The following is a 20,436-nucleotide window of genomic DNA, read 5'->3' on the forward strand; positions in this document are numbered from 1 at the left end:
TGTAGTTCTAGTCAAGAAAAAAGACGGCAGCTTTCGTTTCTGTGTGGACTACCGAAAGCTAAATAAGGTGACAAAGAAAGACGTATACCCGCTTCCCCGTATAGATGATTCACTCGACAGGCTTCGACAGGCACGTTACTTCTCTTCAATGGACTTAAGCGGATATTGGCAAATCGAAGTAGACTTGAGAGACCGTGAAAAAACTCCTTCCGTGACGCCAGATGGCCTATACGAATTTAAAGTCTTGCCTTTCGGTTTGTGTTCTGCCCCTGCTACGTTCCAACGCCTCCTGGATACTGTACTTTCGGGTCTGAAGTGGAAAACTTGCTTAGTATATCTCGACGACGTCATCGTGTTCTCCGCAACGTTTAAAGAACACCTCGAAAGGCTTGAAGCGGTTGTGCAGTCCATACGGTCCGCCGGCCTCACCCTAAAGCCGCAGAAGTGCCACTTTGGCTTCGAGGAACTGCAGTTTCTCGGTCACGTCGTCAGCCACACAGGTGTCCGGCCGGATCCTGAAAAAATTGCAGCCGTCGCACAGTTTCCTGTACCATCCGACAAAAAGGCTGTCAGGCGCTTCCTCGGCCTTTGTGCCTATTACCGGCGGTTTATTGCAGACTTTGCGCGCATTGCGTCGCCGTTAACTCGCCTGACGAGAGACGACGTTGCTTTTGTATGGGGCGACGAAGAGCAAGGTGCATTCAACGACTTGCGGCAACGTCTCCAGACACCTCCAGTGCTTGCTCACTTTGATGAGACCGCTCCTACATTGCTCCACACGCATGGCTTGGGAGCTGTCTTGTGCAGTGGCAAGAGGACACAGAAAGAGTGCTTGCCTATGCAAGTAGAACACTCTCACTTACGGAGGCTAATTACACCACAACTGAAAAAGAATGCCTCGCCGTGGTATGGGCGGTTATGAAATTTCGCCCATATTCGTATGGCCGCCACTTCATCGTTATCAGCGACCACCATACACTATGTTGGTTGACAAACCTTAAAGATCCTTCTGGACGACTGGCGCGTTGGAGCCTAAGGCTGCAAGTGTTTGACATGCCTGTCACGTACAAGTCGGGGAAACGACATACGGATGCTGATTGCTTGTCTCGATCGCCGATAGCGTCACCTGCTCCGCCCGAAGAAGAAGACTCAGCTTTTCTTTGTGTTATGAATACATCCGCCATCGTTCAACAACAACGGGACGACCCTGAGTTGCTTGAACTAATCAATTACTTGGAGGGAAGATCTGCGAAACCACCTAGAGTTTTCACAAGAGGACTGTTGTCGTTTGGTTTACGGGCCAAGGTCCTTTACAAAAAAAACTTTTCTTCGACCGGGTCCCCCTATCTGCTTGTCATTCCTGCAGCTCTTCGTACGGAAGTACTTCAAGCTTGCCACAACGAGGTGACTTCTGGTCACTTAGGCTACACGCGAACATTGGCCAGAGTGCAGCAAAGGTACTACTGGCCGAGACTTACCACCGCCGTGAAACATCACGTTCGCACTTGTCTCGACTGCCAGAGGCGCAAGTCGCCTCCGACGAAACCAGCCGGCCTCCTACAACCCGTCCAGGTCCCTCGAAGACCATTTGATCAAATCGGAATGGATATTTTGGGCCCACTCCCTACTTCTACTGCAGGCAATCGCTTTGTTATCGTCGCAACCGACTATCTCACACGTTACGCTGAAACAAAGGCAGTCCAGAGCAGCACAGCAGCCGAGGTAGCGCGCTTTTTCATTGAGCATGTGGTGTTGCGACAGGGTGCGCCAACCGTCGTAATAACCGACCGAGGAACCACATTTACGGCTGCACCTTTAGATCACGTCTTGCTACTAAGTGGAACGGCCCATCGAAAGTCCACCGCCTACCATCCACAAACCAATGGGTTAACAGAGCGCTTAAACAAAACATTTGAAGACATGCTCTCCATGTACGTGGGTGTTGATCATAAAAATTGGGACATCCTACCTTACATCACCTTTACATGTAACACGGCGAAACAAGAGACGATGCGCATGACTCCGTTCTCACTTGTTCACGGACGGGATGTACGAACGATGCCGGATGCGATGCTTCCACACGACTTTGACGACACTGATACGGAAGCCGATGTATTTAAGCAACGCGCAGAAGCTCGGCAGCTCGCGCGCTTGCGGATCTGCCAGCAGCAAGACTACGACGCAGGCCGCTACGATCTTCCCCGTAGAATAGTTACCTATGAAGTCGGCGACAGAGTGTGGGTTTGGACACCCATACGGAAACGAGGCCTCTCCGAGAAACTGTTAAGGCGATACTTTGGACCATATCGGGTATTGCAGCGCCTCAGTGATGTCACCTACGAGGTCGTTCCCGATAATCCCAACTGTACTCGGCACCGCACACACCGTCCTGAACTTGTGCATGTTGTGCGCATGAAGCCGTATGTGAGCGAATGACTATGCTAGCGGCCTTTACTTTCCTCAAGTGACATTTCTTGTTTAGCATCGGGACGATGCTCTCGTAGGGAGGGACAAATGACGCATGCATTCTATGCAGACGAGGACGACGATGGGAGCACTAGCGGACTCCGCCTATAGTGGGTCAGAGTGAGATTGGTCGATGACGAAGAAGACGTGTCTATGCTCTGTTTGTTTTTGAACAGATTGTCCTGTTGTTCGTGAAGAACGTCTCCCTGTGTTCTGTCCGCGTTGTACCGCGACAGTATGATCGGTGATGAATGGAACTAGCATCACCAGTATTTATGTGATGCTTAACAAGTGAAGTCGAACCCAGTTATTGATTGTTGAAGTCGAAGATGTCATAGTAGGTACCTAAAAGGTGACATAGAGTTGCTGCTTGCTCAGGCTATAGGTCTACAACAGTCATTGGTCTAAAGTGCCATCGAGGCAAATTGCATCCTGTGGAAATGCTGAAGAATCGGAGGAGACGTCTACTGAAAAAAGTCACAGGCCTGAGTGGCACACGCAGCACAGTCACAGCGTAAGCTGGAGCAGCGGCTCCACAGGACCTACATTTTCGGCACCACGCACTACAGGGTCTTCGTGGTGACGTATCTTCGCACCGTCTTCACGAGAACTATCCGAACTGTCCGCCCGGCTACGACGGCGAGCTGCACCTTGTCCTGCTCTCTGCACAGCGGTCTGCTGAGCCCGATGTTGCCTGGTTGCAGCCGCGCGCGTAGATCTACGAATCGATCCTTCAGGTTCATCCCTTGCGAGGAGGCGCCATAACGTGTACCGAAGAGTAAACACAGGTACCCAGACTACGTGGCGCACATGCCACATACCTTGGCCCGTGGCATGGTACGTTGCTGTTGATCACGCTGATTGTAATCATGGCATCCCCTTCGATACGGTATGGTTACAGATAGTCACTTAGCCGGCTACACCCAGGGCCAGCTACGTGATGCATACAAGTGCTCTACGTAACGGTTACATGTCTGGACACCTTGTGGAATAAAACGGAACTGCAATGCAATGTTTGTGGGTGTCGACGCTGCGCGGCGCGGTTGTCAACTTGCACAATACGATGGCAATGACGACGATGCCGATTGAATGGCATTCCATTTGAAACGGGACGGTAAAAAACAGTCACCTAGCCTGCTCATGATGATGATGATGATTTATTGGCATCCCCTTTGAAACGCGGCGCTGACAAAGTCATCTAGCCTGCTTGGTTTAATCAGATACATAATGCATATTTTTTCTAGCATTCTAGTATACATTTCCTTAAACGTCTTCCTCAAACCTTCTGTAACTGCCTCGTACCGCTACATGTGCATATGCTACATGTCGTTCTACCTGGTGTAATAATATGCAAGTGGAATGCAAAATGTGCACGCATCGACGCTATGCAGCGCGCCATTCGCATCGCCCGTCTCCTCAAGCGCTAGGATGTGTTTATAGGGCATTTTCCAGTGGCATGCTAGCAAGCGCTGGCACGGCTCAGCAGGATGTCCGAAAGAAAGCGGGCATCATGGCAGTCAAGAATAATATGTTGTACAGTTTGTTCCTTGTTACATATAAAGCAGTGTCTGACCATGGGACAAACAAACCCTTACTTCTTAGCCATGGCTTAACAGGCAGTGTGCCGGTATGCAGCTCCCAATCACTGCGTTCGGAATAAGGGTTTTGCTATGTGCTGAACCTGACGGTGTGCCGGTACACCTGTTAATGCTACTGTGTATGCAAAGCGTGTGGCGAACTCGAATGGCTGCCCGCAATGCTGATGTTCATGGGAGGTCAGCAATGTATTATTTTGTTGAGAGTGTTATTTATACAAGCAAATTGTTGAAACTGCTAAGTGATCCACCAAATTGGCTTTCAGTGTTGGACAGTTTGGCTTCGATGAAACCATCTTAACATGACACATCAGTCTTACTGACAACTAGACGTTCTTGCACTCGTTTTTTATTTGACAATATTTGTGTGTACTTGCTAAGCCGGTAATAAAGAAAAAAAAGCTGGCACGGCTCAGTGGTAGAGTAGCTGACTCCCACGCAGAGGCCTCAGGCTCGATCCTGGCCGGAACTGGGTCTCTTTTTTGAATTTCCGGCGATAGCTTCTGCGGAGACGGTGGCAGACACCATCGCGACCCGAAGCGGTTGTCGGAATGAGCCCATAACAGCTTACGCTGTAAATGTCGTGACACGGTCATCTCCTATAGCACCAGCGTGGCAACTTATATGCCTTGGGGTAGAACTTGCTTTGTCAGGTCACAATTGACGACGGGGGGGGGGCACGTCCTGTTATCGGCAACGATTAGGAAGAAGTGGGACACAATGATATGGCGCATCAAAAGGACACCCGGAAAAGTTGCGATGACGTAATCACCATCGGGCACAGCGAAAGATGACAGTAAGTTGACGAAAGTCAAAGCTTTAGGCGGCAGGCGGACGAAGGCGATCATACTAAAGCCGTTCGGGAGTTAGGCACGGATATGCGAGGGAAGAGGAAGTTCAAGGCAAAGGGTACTAGCAGAACTGTCGATCAGATCTGAATGCGCCGTAAGTAAGTCTAGTCCGAGGATAAGGTCATGGGGACAATGGGTCAGCACAGTAAAAAGAACTGGAACGGGGTCGCCGGCGATACTTATGCGGGCAGTACACATTCCAGTGACGCCGACAGTACTGCCATCGGCGACGCGTACGGCTCGTGTAATAGCAGGCGTGAGAACCATCTTCAGTTCACGACGGAGGTTAGCAGTCATTATCTGCACCTGGGGTTCAGTTTCAATTCACGCCGGCTAGGGACACCGTCGACGTGAACATCAAGTTGTGGTTCATAGGGAGCGTAAATGGAGGATTTAGGCATGATAAAAATAATGCAGCGGTAGCTCCACACGGCCTAGTTTTCCGCACGGGAGGGTCCATAATTGGTCAGCGACGAATAGCGGAGTGGCTGGGCGATGGGAACCAACGGCGCTGAGGTGACGGTAAGTGAGTGGGACGAGTGTCGTCTACAGGAAAGTCAGAAGTAGGAGATAAATGGCGAGGTGAATAGCGGCGAGGATCGGCATATGGGCGTTGAGAGGGGGAAAAGTAGTTCCAATACGGGACGTGCAGAAAGTGCACCAGTGGCGAGCTACATGGCCAATTGGTTGGCAATGGAAGCAGATTGGCTTGTCGTCCGGAGTTCTCCACTCAGTAGGGTTGCGGAATATGGGAGGAGAATACAGGTTGCTGCGAGGCACAGCTGTCGGCACCGGTCTGGCGTCAGGTCGGGAGACAGAGAAGGCATCTGGAAATCCGAGCTTGACAAATTCCTGGCGCACATCTTCCTGAATGAGGGAGAGCGCTGGTGCTGACTGGTAAGTGCGCGTGCAACGAACGGGGTTGGACTTGCAGCCTCGAGCTTGCGGCCAGCGATACGCGTCACATTCTCATTGAAGGGGGGTGCAGTGGTAAGGGCGACGCAGGATGACGTTGGAACCGTGGTAAAGAGACGGAAGAACTGTGGAATGACGCGGCGGCTTTTGGCCAGCTAGAGGTGACGGTACTCCTTGACAATGACGCCGATTGTGGAAACGTTGTACATCAGCAAGTTGAATTTTTTCGTACGAGATCTCTTTGAAGACTACTTTGTCAATCTCGGTCATTTTCTCGTCGACTTTGCGACAAAGAGCGAGCACTTCTTTCATGTACGATACATGCGATTCAGTGGAAGACTGCACTCTGAGAGGGAGCTCTTTTCTTGCAGCCAGTTGGCGACCTGTCGGGTTTCCAAAGAAATCGTGGGGCGTCTCCAGCTCTAGCTAGATAAGGGTATCTGCTTGGGGTATTCATTTATTTTGGCATTGGTCTGTTTTGCCACGTCGAGTGTTCAGTCACTAAGTACGAATTCCTTTTTTGTAGGTTTGTCGTAGCTATAACTAGAAACGCTCTGCCTTTTTTTTTTATAAATCCATGTGTATGCACATATAATTTATTTATGCCTTGCAGTATTGCCGTTGTGAATGTGAATACTAACTAGCATGGTTGCCTACTAGCTTTGCGCTATGGATTCAGATGTTTCAGAGCGCAGCTCTTAAGCGCCCGCTCCTGCGTTGAGCATCGGCGTGTACCGGCAGCGTTATACTTCGTAACCTGGCGAACGAGCAAAGGTGAAAGATGAAATCAAACGCAGAGCGCAGCGGTAGATGGAAGAAGAGTGCGCGAGGGGGAAAGTGGAGGAGGAGTGGAGGGGAAACGGCCTGCGCATGCGCTGAGTTGCCGGCGGCTACGGAATCCACCACTTCCTTAGCGATCTCGTCTGCGCTTGTGAGGGTGGGCCAGGGTGGCGTGAGGTGACGAGGGCTAAGCTCGCCCGCGACGTCAGCTGCTGAGGTCAGTCCGCGCTACCAGCGCGTGTGACGTGTCTCACTTCTCCTGCAAGAGGCGATGGCGAGAGGCCACGAGCAAGGCTCCCTTGGGTGTTGTCGCCACTGGCACTGGTGGCACTATTTCCCCGAGACGAAGGGCCGCTCTTGCCGTTGATGGAACGAAACGACGAGAAGAAACGCGTAGTGCCGCACAAGACGGGCTGTCCGGCGACGATGGCTACGATATGGCGCCAGAGTAGCGCGCGTCGTCTGTATGGCATGAACGCGCGCGTTCTCTTCCTATTGTAAACGTGTGTAACCATAAGACAAAATATTGACGCGTGAAATGAAAACACTTATAGAGCTGTGCTCAGATTTTGCATTAGGAAGTATTGTAATCGTCGGTGACTCTTATGCAATATATCCTGTGTACTCTTCCTATTATGAAAAAAATTGAATTTGATTCTAGGAGAGAGAGAGAGAGAAAGCATTTATTTGCCATGAGATTAGGCGACTTCCCCGCAGGGTGGAGCCCTTAGTTCAGGGCCCCATTGGCTCGCGCCACTCAGCGTGCCCGCCGAATTAGCCGTCGCTGCTCTTGCGGCTCTGAGCTGGTCAGCACAGTCTCCCAGGAGGAAGGTGAAGGAATAGGGGACTAGTCCGGAGGGTGTGGGCACTTCCAGGTGCAATGATATACGGTGGGCTTTGCTCCACAATAGGGACAGTATGAGGGATATTGTGTGGGGTGGAAGAGGTGAAGATAAAAGAGGCAGGGAAATGAATTAGTTTGAAGCTGTCGCCACGCGACGGCCTCTTCTCGATTAAGAGAATTATGTGGTGGAGGGAAGTGTCTCCTGGTATCTCTGTAATATCGTGGAGTTTCAGTGTAGTTCAGTGGTTCTGTCGGTGCGTCGTCTGGGTTGGACAGCTCTTCCAATGGCGCCCGCTTAGGGAGCTCTCGGGCTACCGCATTAGCGCTTTCATTAACATGGAGAGAGGCGTGTCCAGGTGTCCAGACGATACGCACCCTGTTTAACGCTGTGGGGTGTAATGATGTAAGGATGCGGTGTGTGTAAGGTGTCACCCTCCCTTGTGCCAAAGTCCTGCAGGCGGTCAGTGAATCAATGAACACTGTGATGGGTCCACCCGGTGCCGGCATCGTTGAAGCGTGTACTATGGCTAGGGCAATAGCAGCTTCTTCCACCGTGCCACTGTCCACAGTGTTGAGCGTGGCCGAAGCCCTCAGAATGTCTGCACTATCTAGTACGACTAGACATAGGGCACGTTTCTGTGGGTAGCGGGCCACGTGGGTGTATAGGACCGGTGTGTTCGATGTGTCATCGCCAGAGTCGAGCCAGGGCTTGTGTTCTTGCCTTTCTTCGGCCTTTATGACCGTCAGGGTGCATATTCCGGGGAATTGGGGCACGTGAATTTTGTTGCGAATGCAAAGCGGGAGAAGTGTGCGGTTTTGCTGTTGTGGTTTTCTTGGTGTTTGGTATCCTAGCCGGGATAGAATGTGGCACCCTTGCATTGTTCGTTGCAGACGTTGCAATTGGCTGTTAAGATGACCTTTAACTAGCTCGCGGATGGTGTTGTGCACCCCCAGTCGTAGTAGGAGCTGCGTAGAAGCACGTTGGGGTAGTCCCAGCGCTGTCTTTAGTGCCATACCGAGGAGGGTGTCCATTTGGTGCGTGTCAGTCTGAGTCAGATTATGATAGGGGAGGTGATAGGTTAATCGGCTAATTATGAGGGCTTGCACAATTCGGAGTACGTCTTTTTCTTGGAGTCCTTGTCGGCGGTTTGTAATGCGCTTTATCATGCGCGTTACTTGGGTAAGTTGTTGGCGGAGCACGTGTAGGGTATGTGTGGCCTTCCCGTTGTGTTGTATGTGAAGGCCTAGTAAACGTAGTCTGTCTATCCTTGGAATAACGTTGCCATGGAATGCAATGTGATGGCTGGTGGAATATCGGCCTTATTGCGTTTTTTGAATACAAGCAGGAGCTCCGACTTCTCAGCTGCGCTTGTGAGTCCTCCGGCTGTTGCATACTCTTGAACTATATTTACGGCTTCCTGTAGTGCGTCTTGAATGGCGCCGTCTGACCCTGTGGTCACCCAGATTGTAACATCATCGGCGTACAGGGCGTGCTGCACGTTCGGAAGTTTGTCGAGGAGCGGTGGTAACTTTGCCATCGCCACGTTGAACAGGGTGGGTGAGGGAGCCGAACCCTGGGGAGTCCCTCTGCCGGAAAGTTTTATGATTTCCGACCGAATATCACCTAGGCCGATGGTGGCTGTGCGGTCAGATAAAAAGGCTCGGACATAATCATAGATGTGTTTTCCGCATCGGGAGAATGCAAGACTGTTTACAATGAGGTCATGTGAGACGTTATCGAAGGCTCCTTTGAGGTCCAACGCCAGAATGGCTCTTGTTTGAGCTTTACTTGGACCATCCACAACATTCTCCTTAAGTTGTAGGAGTATGTCCTGCGCATACAGACCTGGTCGATAGTCCAATAAGGTATTGGGGAAGAATTGGTTCGCTTCGAGGTGAGGCTGGAGGCGATTTAGAACTACGTGCTCGAAGAGTTTGCCAATAGACGAAGTCAGGGAAATGGGTCTGAGATTTTGGAGGGACAGCGGTTTCCCGGGTTTAGGATTAAAGTGATATCGACGTGTCGCCATTCCTGTGGAAGCGTTCCGTTTTGCAATTGTCGTTGTAGTATGCAGTGAGTTGCCGTATGGCCTGGTCGTCGAGGTTGCGTAGCAGTACATAGTGAATGCCGTCTGCTCCGGGCGCCGTGTTTCGTCTTATGCCGTGTAGGGCTGCCCTCGCTTCTGTCTCTGTAATATCGCCGTCCAATTGGGTTTCTTCCTCGTGTGGATAGTCTTTGTACTCCGGTCGGTGACCTATAGCAATGTATCTCTGCTGCAGTGTTTGGAGGAGCGCGTCATCACCCATTTGTCCTTTGTGGATGATAGTGCGGACGGTGTTCGTTGTGTGCGTTTTTGCGTGCGTTGGGTTGAGTAGTGCTCTGAGGAGGGACCGCGTTTTGGAACTACTTAGTGTGCCATTAAGGTGGTCGCAGAGGTTGTGCCAATTGCTATTAGTGAGGCTGGTGGCGTATTCTTCAGCTTCTGCTGTGATCCGGGCGATTCTTTGTTTCAGCCTACGGTTGTGTCGCTGCCTCTTCCATCGTTTGGTGAGGCCTCTTCGAGCATCCCAGATATGGAGGAGTTGTCTGATCCGGTGTCTCCGTTGTTGCAGTAAGTTGCTTAGTGGCTGCTTTAAAATCTTCTTGTAGCTGTTGTGTCCACTCGCGTAGAGATGGCGCGTCGTGTTGTTGAGATTTGGTTCTGTTGCGCCGGAAAGTGTCCCAGTTCGTTATTTTAATTGGGCGTTCTGAGGTGCGTATGGCCACCAGTGGGACTTCTGTGGCTACAATGCTGTGGTGACTGCCTAGATTCTAGGAATACTAGAGGAGAAATGATGGTAGAACAAATAGACTACATTAAAAGTACCTTCTTCAGAAAGTGCAGTGGCAGGAAGTGGACATGGAAAAGCCCTAATGGAGAAACAAGAAGCGAAATAGGAGGAGGAGGAGTAGATTTTAATGAAGAGAAAAGAGGAGAGGTCGGCCTGGAGAGCGTGTCTCTAGCCTGCTACTCCTCACTGGGGAAAGGGGAAGTGGGAAATACAGGAGAAGGTAGGTGGCGGGTGATTATGTTATGGTACGATGAGCTACTGTATATACGTTGTCCAATATGCGAATGCGCACTGTAGACGCAATACACCCAACAGTAATCTTGTCCACGCAAAAAGTAATCTTGTCACAAAACGTTATTGCGCAAACACATTTCGCATTGACTGCACGTCTCACAGGTTCTAGAGGCGATCGTCTAAACCAGTCTCGCTTAGAAAGTTCAAAAGCGATTTTATGGCACTTTGGGCACAGTCAACACTTCTCCACGCACCCAATAGCTTTTCTTCCGAAAACGGGCGCGACTCCAAGCAGTCAACAGTAGACTTGAGTGTTCTTCGTTCGGCCGCATGTTGAGGGCACACGCAAAGTATGTGAGCTATTGTCTCGGGGGTGTGACAGACGCTACAGTCAGGGTCCCGTGCTTGTTCAATCTTGTGAAGGTATCGCTGGGTGTATGCCACACCCATCCGTAACCGATGAATCAGTGTTTCCTGGCCTCTCCGCAACCGAAGTGGAAGCCGAAATTGTAAACCAGCGTCAAGTCTATGGAGGCGCTCTTGCCGATGTTCGGGGTTGTCCCAATGTCGCGCCATAGAAGTTTTGATGGAGTTATGGAGCAAGGCGTTAATGTCATACCTGGTAAAATAAACTTTTGTAATGTTTCCATCAGTGTGCGCCTTTTTTGCTTCCGCGTCAACCTGTTCATTTCCAGCTATTCCGCAACGGCCAGGAATACACTGCAACACGGTGGAATGCCTGGAATGAGACGCCTCAGCAAGCAGAGACATGATGTCATAAACCAGAGGACTATATGCGGTTCTGTCATTCATATAATTGCTGATGAGTTGCAGTGCTGGTTTTGAGTCACAGAGCACTGTCCACATTGCAGGGCTTTGTTGCACTATGCAGCGAATTGCTTCTCGAGCTCCGGTTAACTCAGCTGCTGTAGACGACGTCCTGTGTCCTATCTTCGATCGTTGTGCGATCCCCATTCTTGGTACCGTGTAGGACGCCGCGGAAGAGGCCTGTGTCACAGAACCATCTGTAAAAACATGTTTGGAATATTCATACATGTAAGCAATGTATGATAACGCGAAATACTTGAGCCCAGCAAGCGGCATTTTCGACTTCTTCGTTATTCCAGGGATTGAGAGTCTCACCGTTGGCTTCGGCATCGTCCAGAGTGGAACTTCGGGTATGTCATATGGTTCGAAGTCCGACGGCAATAAGTCTTGCTGCGACAACGCGGCTTCTGAGTAGGCGGAGACAGGCCGTATGCTTGTGGCGTTCGTGAGTGGATGACTCCTGTGTCTAGTCAGTAGCCTTAGATGCACTCGCAATGGCTCATGTTGCAGATAAACTTGAGCTGGGCACGCACGTGCCTCTGCAATAGCGCCCCATGTAGACGCACGTCGTGGTAGTCCTAGGCAAATTCTCCGTGCGCGAGCCTGTGCACTTTCATGGGTGCGTACAGCATTTGTACTAACCCGAGAAAGTACAGGCGCACTGTAGCGGAGGTAGCCAACAAAAAGTGACCGGTAGAGCTGCAGAAGAGATAATTTGGATGGCCCCCCATGATTTTCCAGACATATGTCGAATGATCTGAGTAAAGCTGTCCAGCTTTTTCTTAATCCAGAGAGGTGCTTCGACCAAGATAAGTCACGGTTGATGATGACTCCGAGAAACTTGTAGCGGGTTACCGAAGGTATAATCTGCCCATCAATCATAACGGGGTAGCAGGCTATTGAGTTCCGTGTAAATGCCATGGTTACACTTTTTGTCGGTGAGAGCTGCAGTCAGCGACTGTTCAGGTATGTCGACCTTATTGACATCGCGCGCTGCAGCTTCGTTTGCACTTGCAAGCGCGTTAAGCTCGTGGTCCATATACAGATGTCATCTGCGGACACAGAGACCGAGACTGTGCCAGCGTGTTCTTTGAGCAGTCCAATGAGAACGACAATAAATAAAGTTGGGCTCAATACGCCTCCTTGAGGCACTCTACGATAGATGGGGTGGTTCTTTGTTTCACTGTCTGTAGTTGTCATGAATATCGTTCTCTCTTGAAGATAGCTGGCTATCCACTGATGCATACGTCCACCGACGTCACATTCTTCTAGGACGTTTAAAATTGCATCATGTAGAACGTTGTCAAAAGCACCCTTGATATCAAGAAAGACAGCAACTGTTAATTGAACGCGACGTTTCTGTGTTCAACAGTTGTTACTAGGTCAATGACACTGTCGATTGACGACCTACCCTTTCGGAAACCTGTCATTGCATCTGGCTATAAAGAAGCGAGATAGATTTTATAGTCTCTGATGATCCCAGCATAATGCAGGATGTAGAAGTGTTAGGGAGGAAAACTTCCTGTGATCAGAAGTTAGTGATGTCTAAGATTGCTCTCGAGTTGAAGAAACAGTAAAATTAGTCAAGAAGAAACAGGCCAACCTAGACGCAGTAAGGGTAAAAGCAGACGAATTCGGACTGGTGCTCGCGAATAAATATGCTGCTTTAGGACAGGAAGATGAAGATAGCATAGAGGTAATTATTGAAACCGCAACTAGGCTGATTATAATGGTAACAATTGAAGTGGGAGCTAAAGCACCAAGGCAACCAGTAGGCAAGCTATTTCAAGTAACAACCAATAATCAAGGATTTAATAAAGAAACGGCAAAGCGTGAGAGTGTATAACTTAAGAGGTGAGAGAGAATTTTCTGAGCTATCATAGCTTATAAACAGGAAAAAAGTAAGTGATATTCTGAATTATAAGGTCGGAAAGATTAAAAATTTAGTAAAAGATGGCCGCAGCTTGAAATCAGTGTGACGAAAACGGCAGAGGACAGAGCAAGATGTATGCAATAAACAGGGCAGTGCGATCAGAAATAATGATATGGTAAAAGCAGCAATACACGTCTATACTAACCTGTACATGACCCAGAGCAGCCACGCAACCTTCATTAGTAGCGATGAACAGGATACAAAGGCTCCTTCTATAATTAGCGATGATGTTAGTAGGGCCTTGCAAAAATGTTCCAAAGTGGCAGGACAAGCTGGAATAACCGTCAATTTAATAACAGATGGAGGACGCATTATGCTAACGGCAGCTTGCGGCCCATTATACACGATGCCTCACGACTACAAGTGTACGAGAAAGCTTTAAGAATGACAACATTATGCTAATCTATGATAAGAGAAACGTTACAGAATTAAGGAAATATAGGCCAACTAACTTGCTTTCAGTATAGCATAATGTATTCACCAAGCCAATTTCCAATAGCCGCTGGCCAACACTTCAGTTAACCAAGAGAACAGGCTGGCTTCAGAAAGGGATACTCTGCAATGGATCAGGCCCATGTCATCATTCAGGTATTTGAAAAATCTTTGAACTACAATCGACCTCTTTATATGGCTTTCATAGGTTATGAAAAGGCCTTTAATGCAGTAGAGGTACTAGCAGTCATGGATGGATGGATGAATAACTTTCTTGAGGTCCATCGGTGCGTGCGATTGGTGCGCAGCGGGCCGCTCCCACGTCGGGACAGAGAGGCCATCCTCTCCGCCGCGTCGCGGGCCCGATGGACAGCCGGGAGCTGTGATTCAAGGTCCGAGCTGTGTAGAGCAGTCGTGGAGGCATTGCGTAATCAAGGAGTACAGAAGGCATGCGTGAATATCTTGGGAAATGTCCACAAATATATCACAGCTATCTTGTTTCTTCACAATAAACGTAGAGAATTTTCTATCAAGAAAGGGGTCAGGTAAGGAGACGCAATCTCCCGAATGCTATTCACTGCATGTTTAGAAGAAGTATTAAGCTATTAGACTGGGAGGCGCTTAGGAATGAGAATAAACGGTGAATATCACAACAACCTTTGGTTTGCACAAGACATTGTCTCGTTAAGCAACACTGGAAATGAACTGCAACAAATGATTAAGGATCATAACAGAGAAAGTGCCAGAGTAAATTTGAAGATTAATATGCAGATGACAATAGCCTGGCAAGAGAATACGAATTCATGATCGCCAGTCAGCCTCTAGAGCCTGTGCAGGAGTAGGCTTGTCTTGGTCAGTTATTCACTGGAGATCATCAGAAGGAAAGTTACACAAAAATAAAAGCGGTTTTCAATGCATACAGCATGCATTACCCTATACAGGCTTAGAGCTTACTACTGTCGTTGCAAAGAAAAGTGTACAATCATTGTATTCTGCATGTGCTAAGATATGGGAGAGAAACTTGGAGGTTAACAAAGAAGCTCGAGAAGAAGTTAAACACCGCGCAAAGAGTTAGGAAACGAAACATGTGAGGCCTAATTTTAAGAGACAGAAGGGAGTGGCGTGGATCAGACAGCAGACGGGGTAGCCGATGCTCTGATCGACATTAACAGAAATAAACGGAGCTGGGCCGGCCATGTAATGTGTAGGACAGATAACCAGTGCGCAATAAAGGTTAAAGAATGGGGGCGAAGGGAAGCGAAGCCCAGTCGAGAACGACAGAAGACTAGGCGGAGAATGAAATTAAGAAATTCGCAGGCGCAAGTTGCAATCATGCAATGCAAGCTAGTACCTGGTTAATTGGAGATTAACAATTTCACTAGGTACTGGCTTTCGTCCTGCAGTGGACATAAAGATAGGTTGATGATGATGATATTTCATAAGTACAACTGACGAATTTTGTTTCAGAGAATAGGTTTTGTATTGGAGTCGAAAACGTCAGATGGGCTTGCCCACGAAAATGTGCCTGGGCCTGCAGAAGACTGCTTGGAATGAATATCTGTTACACGCTGCGGCCAACACACAAATGGCGCACTCATCCACAGATACGTACGCAGTCTCAGCCTTCTTTTAAAGTGTCATTAAGGCCCGTCTTTCCTAAAACTGTTAGAGGAGCTTTAGTTATCTGCAGTGCGCCAGTGGTACGTCTCCAAAGGCTACGAGTTTCCTGAAACCTTAAGCTAGAGCCATGGTAGAAATGCATCGCAGCGTTTAGAGATGGTACCCATTGCCGACGCGTAAAACGTGCGGTGCCTTACAACTTACACTGTACACCCTACATTTCAGTTGGGACCTATTGAAGGGCCATTTAAAGGGATTCTAAAGAGAAAAAAATTAGTACTACAAGAATTGTTATTTTCTTGTGAAAAAATTGGGCAAACCTTTGTACAGGCCAGGTATACGGGCACATAAAACAATCTCATGTTTCTATGAAACGCTTGGTTGCAAATTTATGAGCAAAAATTGTCGTGTATCGTGTATGATATACCATGAAGCTACTCTAATATTTGTGAGTACACAAAAATACATTTGAATTAAAATAATCTTCCAAAAAATATCAATACCTTTGATAATACTTGACAAATTACTTTAAGAGGTGGAGCTTATTCTTCACAGCTCTAGCTATTACAAGAATCATTAAAATTGAATGACGTCATCTTTGGTTGACGGATGCTTTAAATGTCGAGGCCTGATCATTTATGAATGTTAGCTTTATGCTAATCAATGCTTTGCATAGTGTTTATGAATCTGGAGCAAGTCGAAACAAAGCCTTCTTTTTCTTCTACCGATCGGTATTTGTTGCTTCTATTGTTGTGGGCTCCTAGAACCTGGCAGGCCCCATGCTATCATCCCCCTAAACACCGCTGGGATTTTCTTTTACCTATTCTGCACCAATAATTCTTATAAAAATTATAGCTCTTGCAAAAAATAAGTTTTGCCGCCAAGTTTATTCTTTCGCGAGAAAACACATTTCCAATATTGTCACGTGGTAGTGACGGCGAAAAAGGCAGCAAAACTGTAGTCAGCGAAACTAGCCTTTTATTGGGCGAACGCGTGCCCTTAAAAGAAGGCTACACTCCAAGAACAACGATAGCGGCGAACACCCTCGGCGATCGGCGAAAATCTGATCAGATGGTGAAGCGCGTCAGATTTCATACATCAGTCTTCGATTGTTCCAGAGTAATCGCTGAGACCCGCGTGTCTTCCACAAAGTTCTACATGATTCGCCTGGCGCTTACATGCAATCAGATTACACAAGGTTCGGTCACAGACAGCAGATGGAGCCATCGATAACATTCCAGAAACTTCCGCTAAATGCAGGCGCGTCCTGCGTTGTGCGATAACATTTGTTAGGCGGTGAAACATGGCCGCCCGATAAAGATAAAGAAGTACACGTGTCAATATTCTTCAGAAAGCAACCCATAATTGCATAACCGGAAAGTATTTCTCCATTGAAACATCAAAATAATCTAATAAAGAGTAAAGCATCCTGATCATTTTTGCGCGCTTATTTAAAGTGTGTAAATTGTCGAAATAACCTGTTTATTCAAGACTTGTTGTACTTTGTGTGAGTTGCCGCCAGCAGACAACTTTTAAAGGAGAGATAACTGAAACTTTATTTCCAGTGCTATCGTGTTTTATTTCCTGCGCTTTATTTCCCGCGCTCGTATTGTATACTTTCTTTTGTCTTTCATGAGGGTGGCGTTGCCCACCCCTAGGAACATGTTCAATCACCAATTCGCCCAGCTTGCCGTGTTATTCCAGTTCTAATGTCGCTTCCATTGCAACAGGGGGAACAGATTCCCGAGGAATATGTAGAACTTTCTTTTTTGTCGATTCTATCACGCTAGAAGTAGTCCTTGTAAGTGTAGCATATAATATACAGCATGAGGTAAGGGGAGTGGTAGAAATATCACGCAGCCTTCAGAGATGATGAACAGCTGCAGTCGCATAAAATTTCCGGTGCTTTACAACTTCAGTTGCACAACCTGGACTTCAGTAGGAACCAGGGACTCTGAAGTGGAAGTAAAAAAGTTTATCTGAAATATTGAATTGCTATTTTACAATACCGAGAAGGTCCTGCTTACCGGCTTGGTAAGCGAGAAAGGATTCGTAAAGAAAAGACTGTTGGTGACGCCGTCTTCAAGTTCCCTCATCAGCCCGCCTTGACGTCCCGGATTTTGAGGATGTGTACCCGGGGTGTAGTTAACGTGATATCAATGAAGATTGAATGAATCATATTTCAAAAGAGCAGCGATAGACTCAACTGAAAAAAAAAGTTTTACTGCACCAGAATGCCCAAACACGAGAAATTAGTTTGAAATCAGTGACTTCACAAAGACACAGCGGTGCCGGGGTGTCGGCGCGAAAAAAAAATAATGTTGACTTTAAGGTTTTCTAGTAAAAATCATTTCTTACTGACAAACTAATGAAAATAGGGTTTAAAGTTTACTTTGTTACTTTAAAATGGTTAAAGTCTTTCCATTTAGTGTTTCCTTAAAGAGCCCCACGTAGTCAAAGTTAATCTGGAGACTCCCGCTACGGTGCCCCGCATTGCCCGTCTGCTGCTTTGGGAAGTTAAACAGCGTAATTTGCTTTTGGAATGGGAATAGCAGAGGCATACTTTTGTCCTCTCATTGTCTCCAAACTTTCCTTTCAGGAAGAACGTCTTCGTCGCAGTGGATGAGAACATTGGAACGGGAGCCACATTCGGAGAAGACCCATCGCTGCCCTGGCTCGGCGAGGGCGAACTGTGCGAGTCCGACGCCACGTTGGAGGAACAGGTACATGCACCTGCTAGTGCGCGAAACGGCATCATAACCGGCCGAGGAATGGTGCAACAAAGTAGCAAGTAAAGTATGCAAAATGGACCTATTAACGGAATATCAATTTCTTTAGTGAATGAGAGAGTGAAGTTCATACATTCTCGTGACCACATGCGGAAACGGACCGGAACGGAAAGCCACGACACCTGACTTGGTAGTGTTTGAGGCCCGACAACTGGCGCAGCAAACGGCAGCCCAGCACGAGCGCACGAACATTTATAAAAACAAAATCAAGAGAGAATAATTACTGTAGCCGACATACAATTGAGGTACGTTACAATTGGTATCTTCAGTATTGATTAACAGACCTAGAAGGGCTATTTCGTTGCTGGTTTGATGGAACATGGATATAGCGGCGCGTTTTGAGGACAGGACACAGAAAGAATGCCCACAGGACAGACGCCGACAATAGACGTCACACAGGATAGACGGCGTCTGTCCTGTGTGCGTTCTTTCTGTGCCTTGTGCTAAAACGCGCCGTTATAAACAGGTTGCATTAAGTATTGTCATAACAAGTAAACTATAAGGAGACAGCTTATAGAGGTCAGAAGGCTATTTGACTACTTTGGGCACTAAATGGGGCCAGATTGTTGGTGCAAAAAGAACAAAAGAAATGACTACCAATCTAGAAAAACTACTACTAAGGAAATATGGTATACGAAGTCACACTGCATAGCACTAGTTTTACTAGTAGACTATGAAGAAAGTGAAGTTCAAATTGAAGTAATGTGCTTTCGGGGCGAAGAAAGATTTTTCAAGTATTTTAGACAAAATACTTTTTGACGGTGTGTCACTTATCCGAATTCAACGTTAATAACGGATGTGGTACTGAGCTTCGAAAGTAATAGAAATAATGTTCTGTTCATATGGAAATCATATGTCGCGTATAGACTTTAAATATGGGCAAATATATATGTTTACCACTTCACGTGGGCGACTTAGCATGATGATTCAGTAGACATGGCCTCATTTCATATGTTGAATAGAGCACCAGAACGAGAAGGGGCAGTGAAGATTGGACGGGAAAAACGCCCTTGTTTTTTCCCCTCATTATTCCTTGCTGTCGCGCTGGCCTCGCACAGCATTCATGCCGTAACAAACGCACACCACTTACCCCAAACTTTATCTTTATTCAACAGCATGGCACAGACCTTCCAACCATGCCTAGTCCCTCCCACTATAGCGCTCCAACTATCCCAAACTTTATCTTTATTCGACATCATTTCCCAAATCTTCCAGCCGCAACTAGTCCTTCCCACCATAACACACCAACTAACCTAAACTTTATTTTGGTTCAGCATCATTACCCAAACATTCAACGCCTAGTCCCTCCCGCCATAGCACACCAACTACCTCAAACTGTATTTTTATTCAACATCATTGTGCAATCCTTCTAACCACACTTATTCCTTCCCATCATAGTGCACCAATTATCCCAAATTTTGTCTTTATTCAACATCATTGCCCAATTCTCCCAACCACGCCTCATCCCCACCAACTATCCCAAACTTTATGTTTATTCAACATCATTACCCAAGCATTCCAACCACACCTAGCCTTTCCCACCATAGCGCACCAACTATCCCAAAATATATCTTTATTCAACATCATTGCCCAAACCTTCAATCATGCCTAGTACCTCCCACCACAGCGCACCAACTATACGAAACTTTATATTTATTCAACGTCATTGCCCAAGCCTTCAACCACGCCTAATTCCTCCCACCATAACGCAGCTGCTATGCCAAATTTTATATTTATTGAACGTCATTCACCAACCCTCCCAACCACGCTTAATATCTCCCACCATAGCGCACCAACTATCCCAAATTTTTATCTTTATTCAACATCATTGCCCAAACCTTCAACCACACCTAACCCTTCCCACCATAGCGCACCAACTATCCCAAACTTTATTCAAAATCATTGCCCAAACCTTCCCACTACGCCTAATCCCTCCCACCATAGCACACCAACTACCCCAACATTTATCTGTATTCAACATCATTGCCCAAGCCTTCAACCACGCCTAATCCATCCCACCATAGCGCACAAACTATCCCAAACTTCATCTCGTTTCAACGTCAATGCCCAAGCCTTGAACCACGCCCAATTCCTCCCACCATAGCGCACCTACTATGCCAAACATTATGTTTATTCAACATCATTGACCAAACCTTCCAACCACGCTTAATATCTCCCACCATAGTGCACCAACTATTCCAGACTTTTATCTCTATTCAACATCATTGCCCAAACCTTCAATCACGCCTAATTCATGCCACCATAGCGGTCAAACTATCCCAAACTTTATCCCTTTTCAACGTCATTGCCGAAGCCT

The 20,436-nt window shown here is 47.5% G+C and overlaps 1 protein-coding gene across 1 annotated transcript in view; it reads left to right on the forward strand.

Annotated features, from left to right (window-relative positions):
- The window catches only part of LOC126517674 (uncharacterized), a 46,561-nt gene that overhangs the window by 20,251 nt on the left and 5,874 nt on the right, over positions 1-20,436 (forward strand). Inside the window, exon 2 of the mRNA XM_050167468.3 lies at positions 17,930-18,053. Within this exon, the coding sequence (XP_050023425.2) occupies positions 17,930-18,053 (124 nt within the window). The remainder of the gene's footprint in view (positions 1-17,929; positions 18,054-20,436) is intronic.

This window comes from Dermacentor andersoni, chromosome 11 (assembly GCF_023375885.2).
Source record: "Dermacentor andersoni chromosome 11, qqDerAnde1_hic_scaffold, whole genome shotgun sequence".
Taxonomy (NCBI): Eukaryota; Metazoa; Arthropoda; class Arachnida; order Ixodida; family Ixodidae; genus Dermacentor; species Dermacentor andersoni.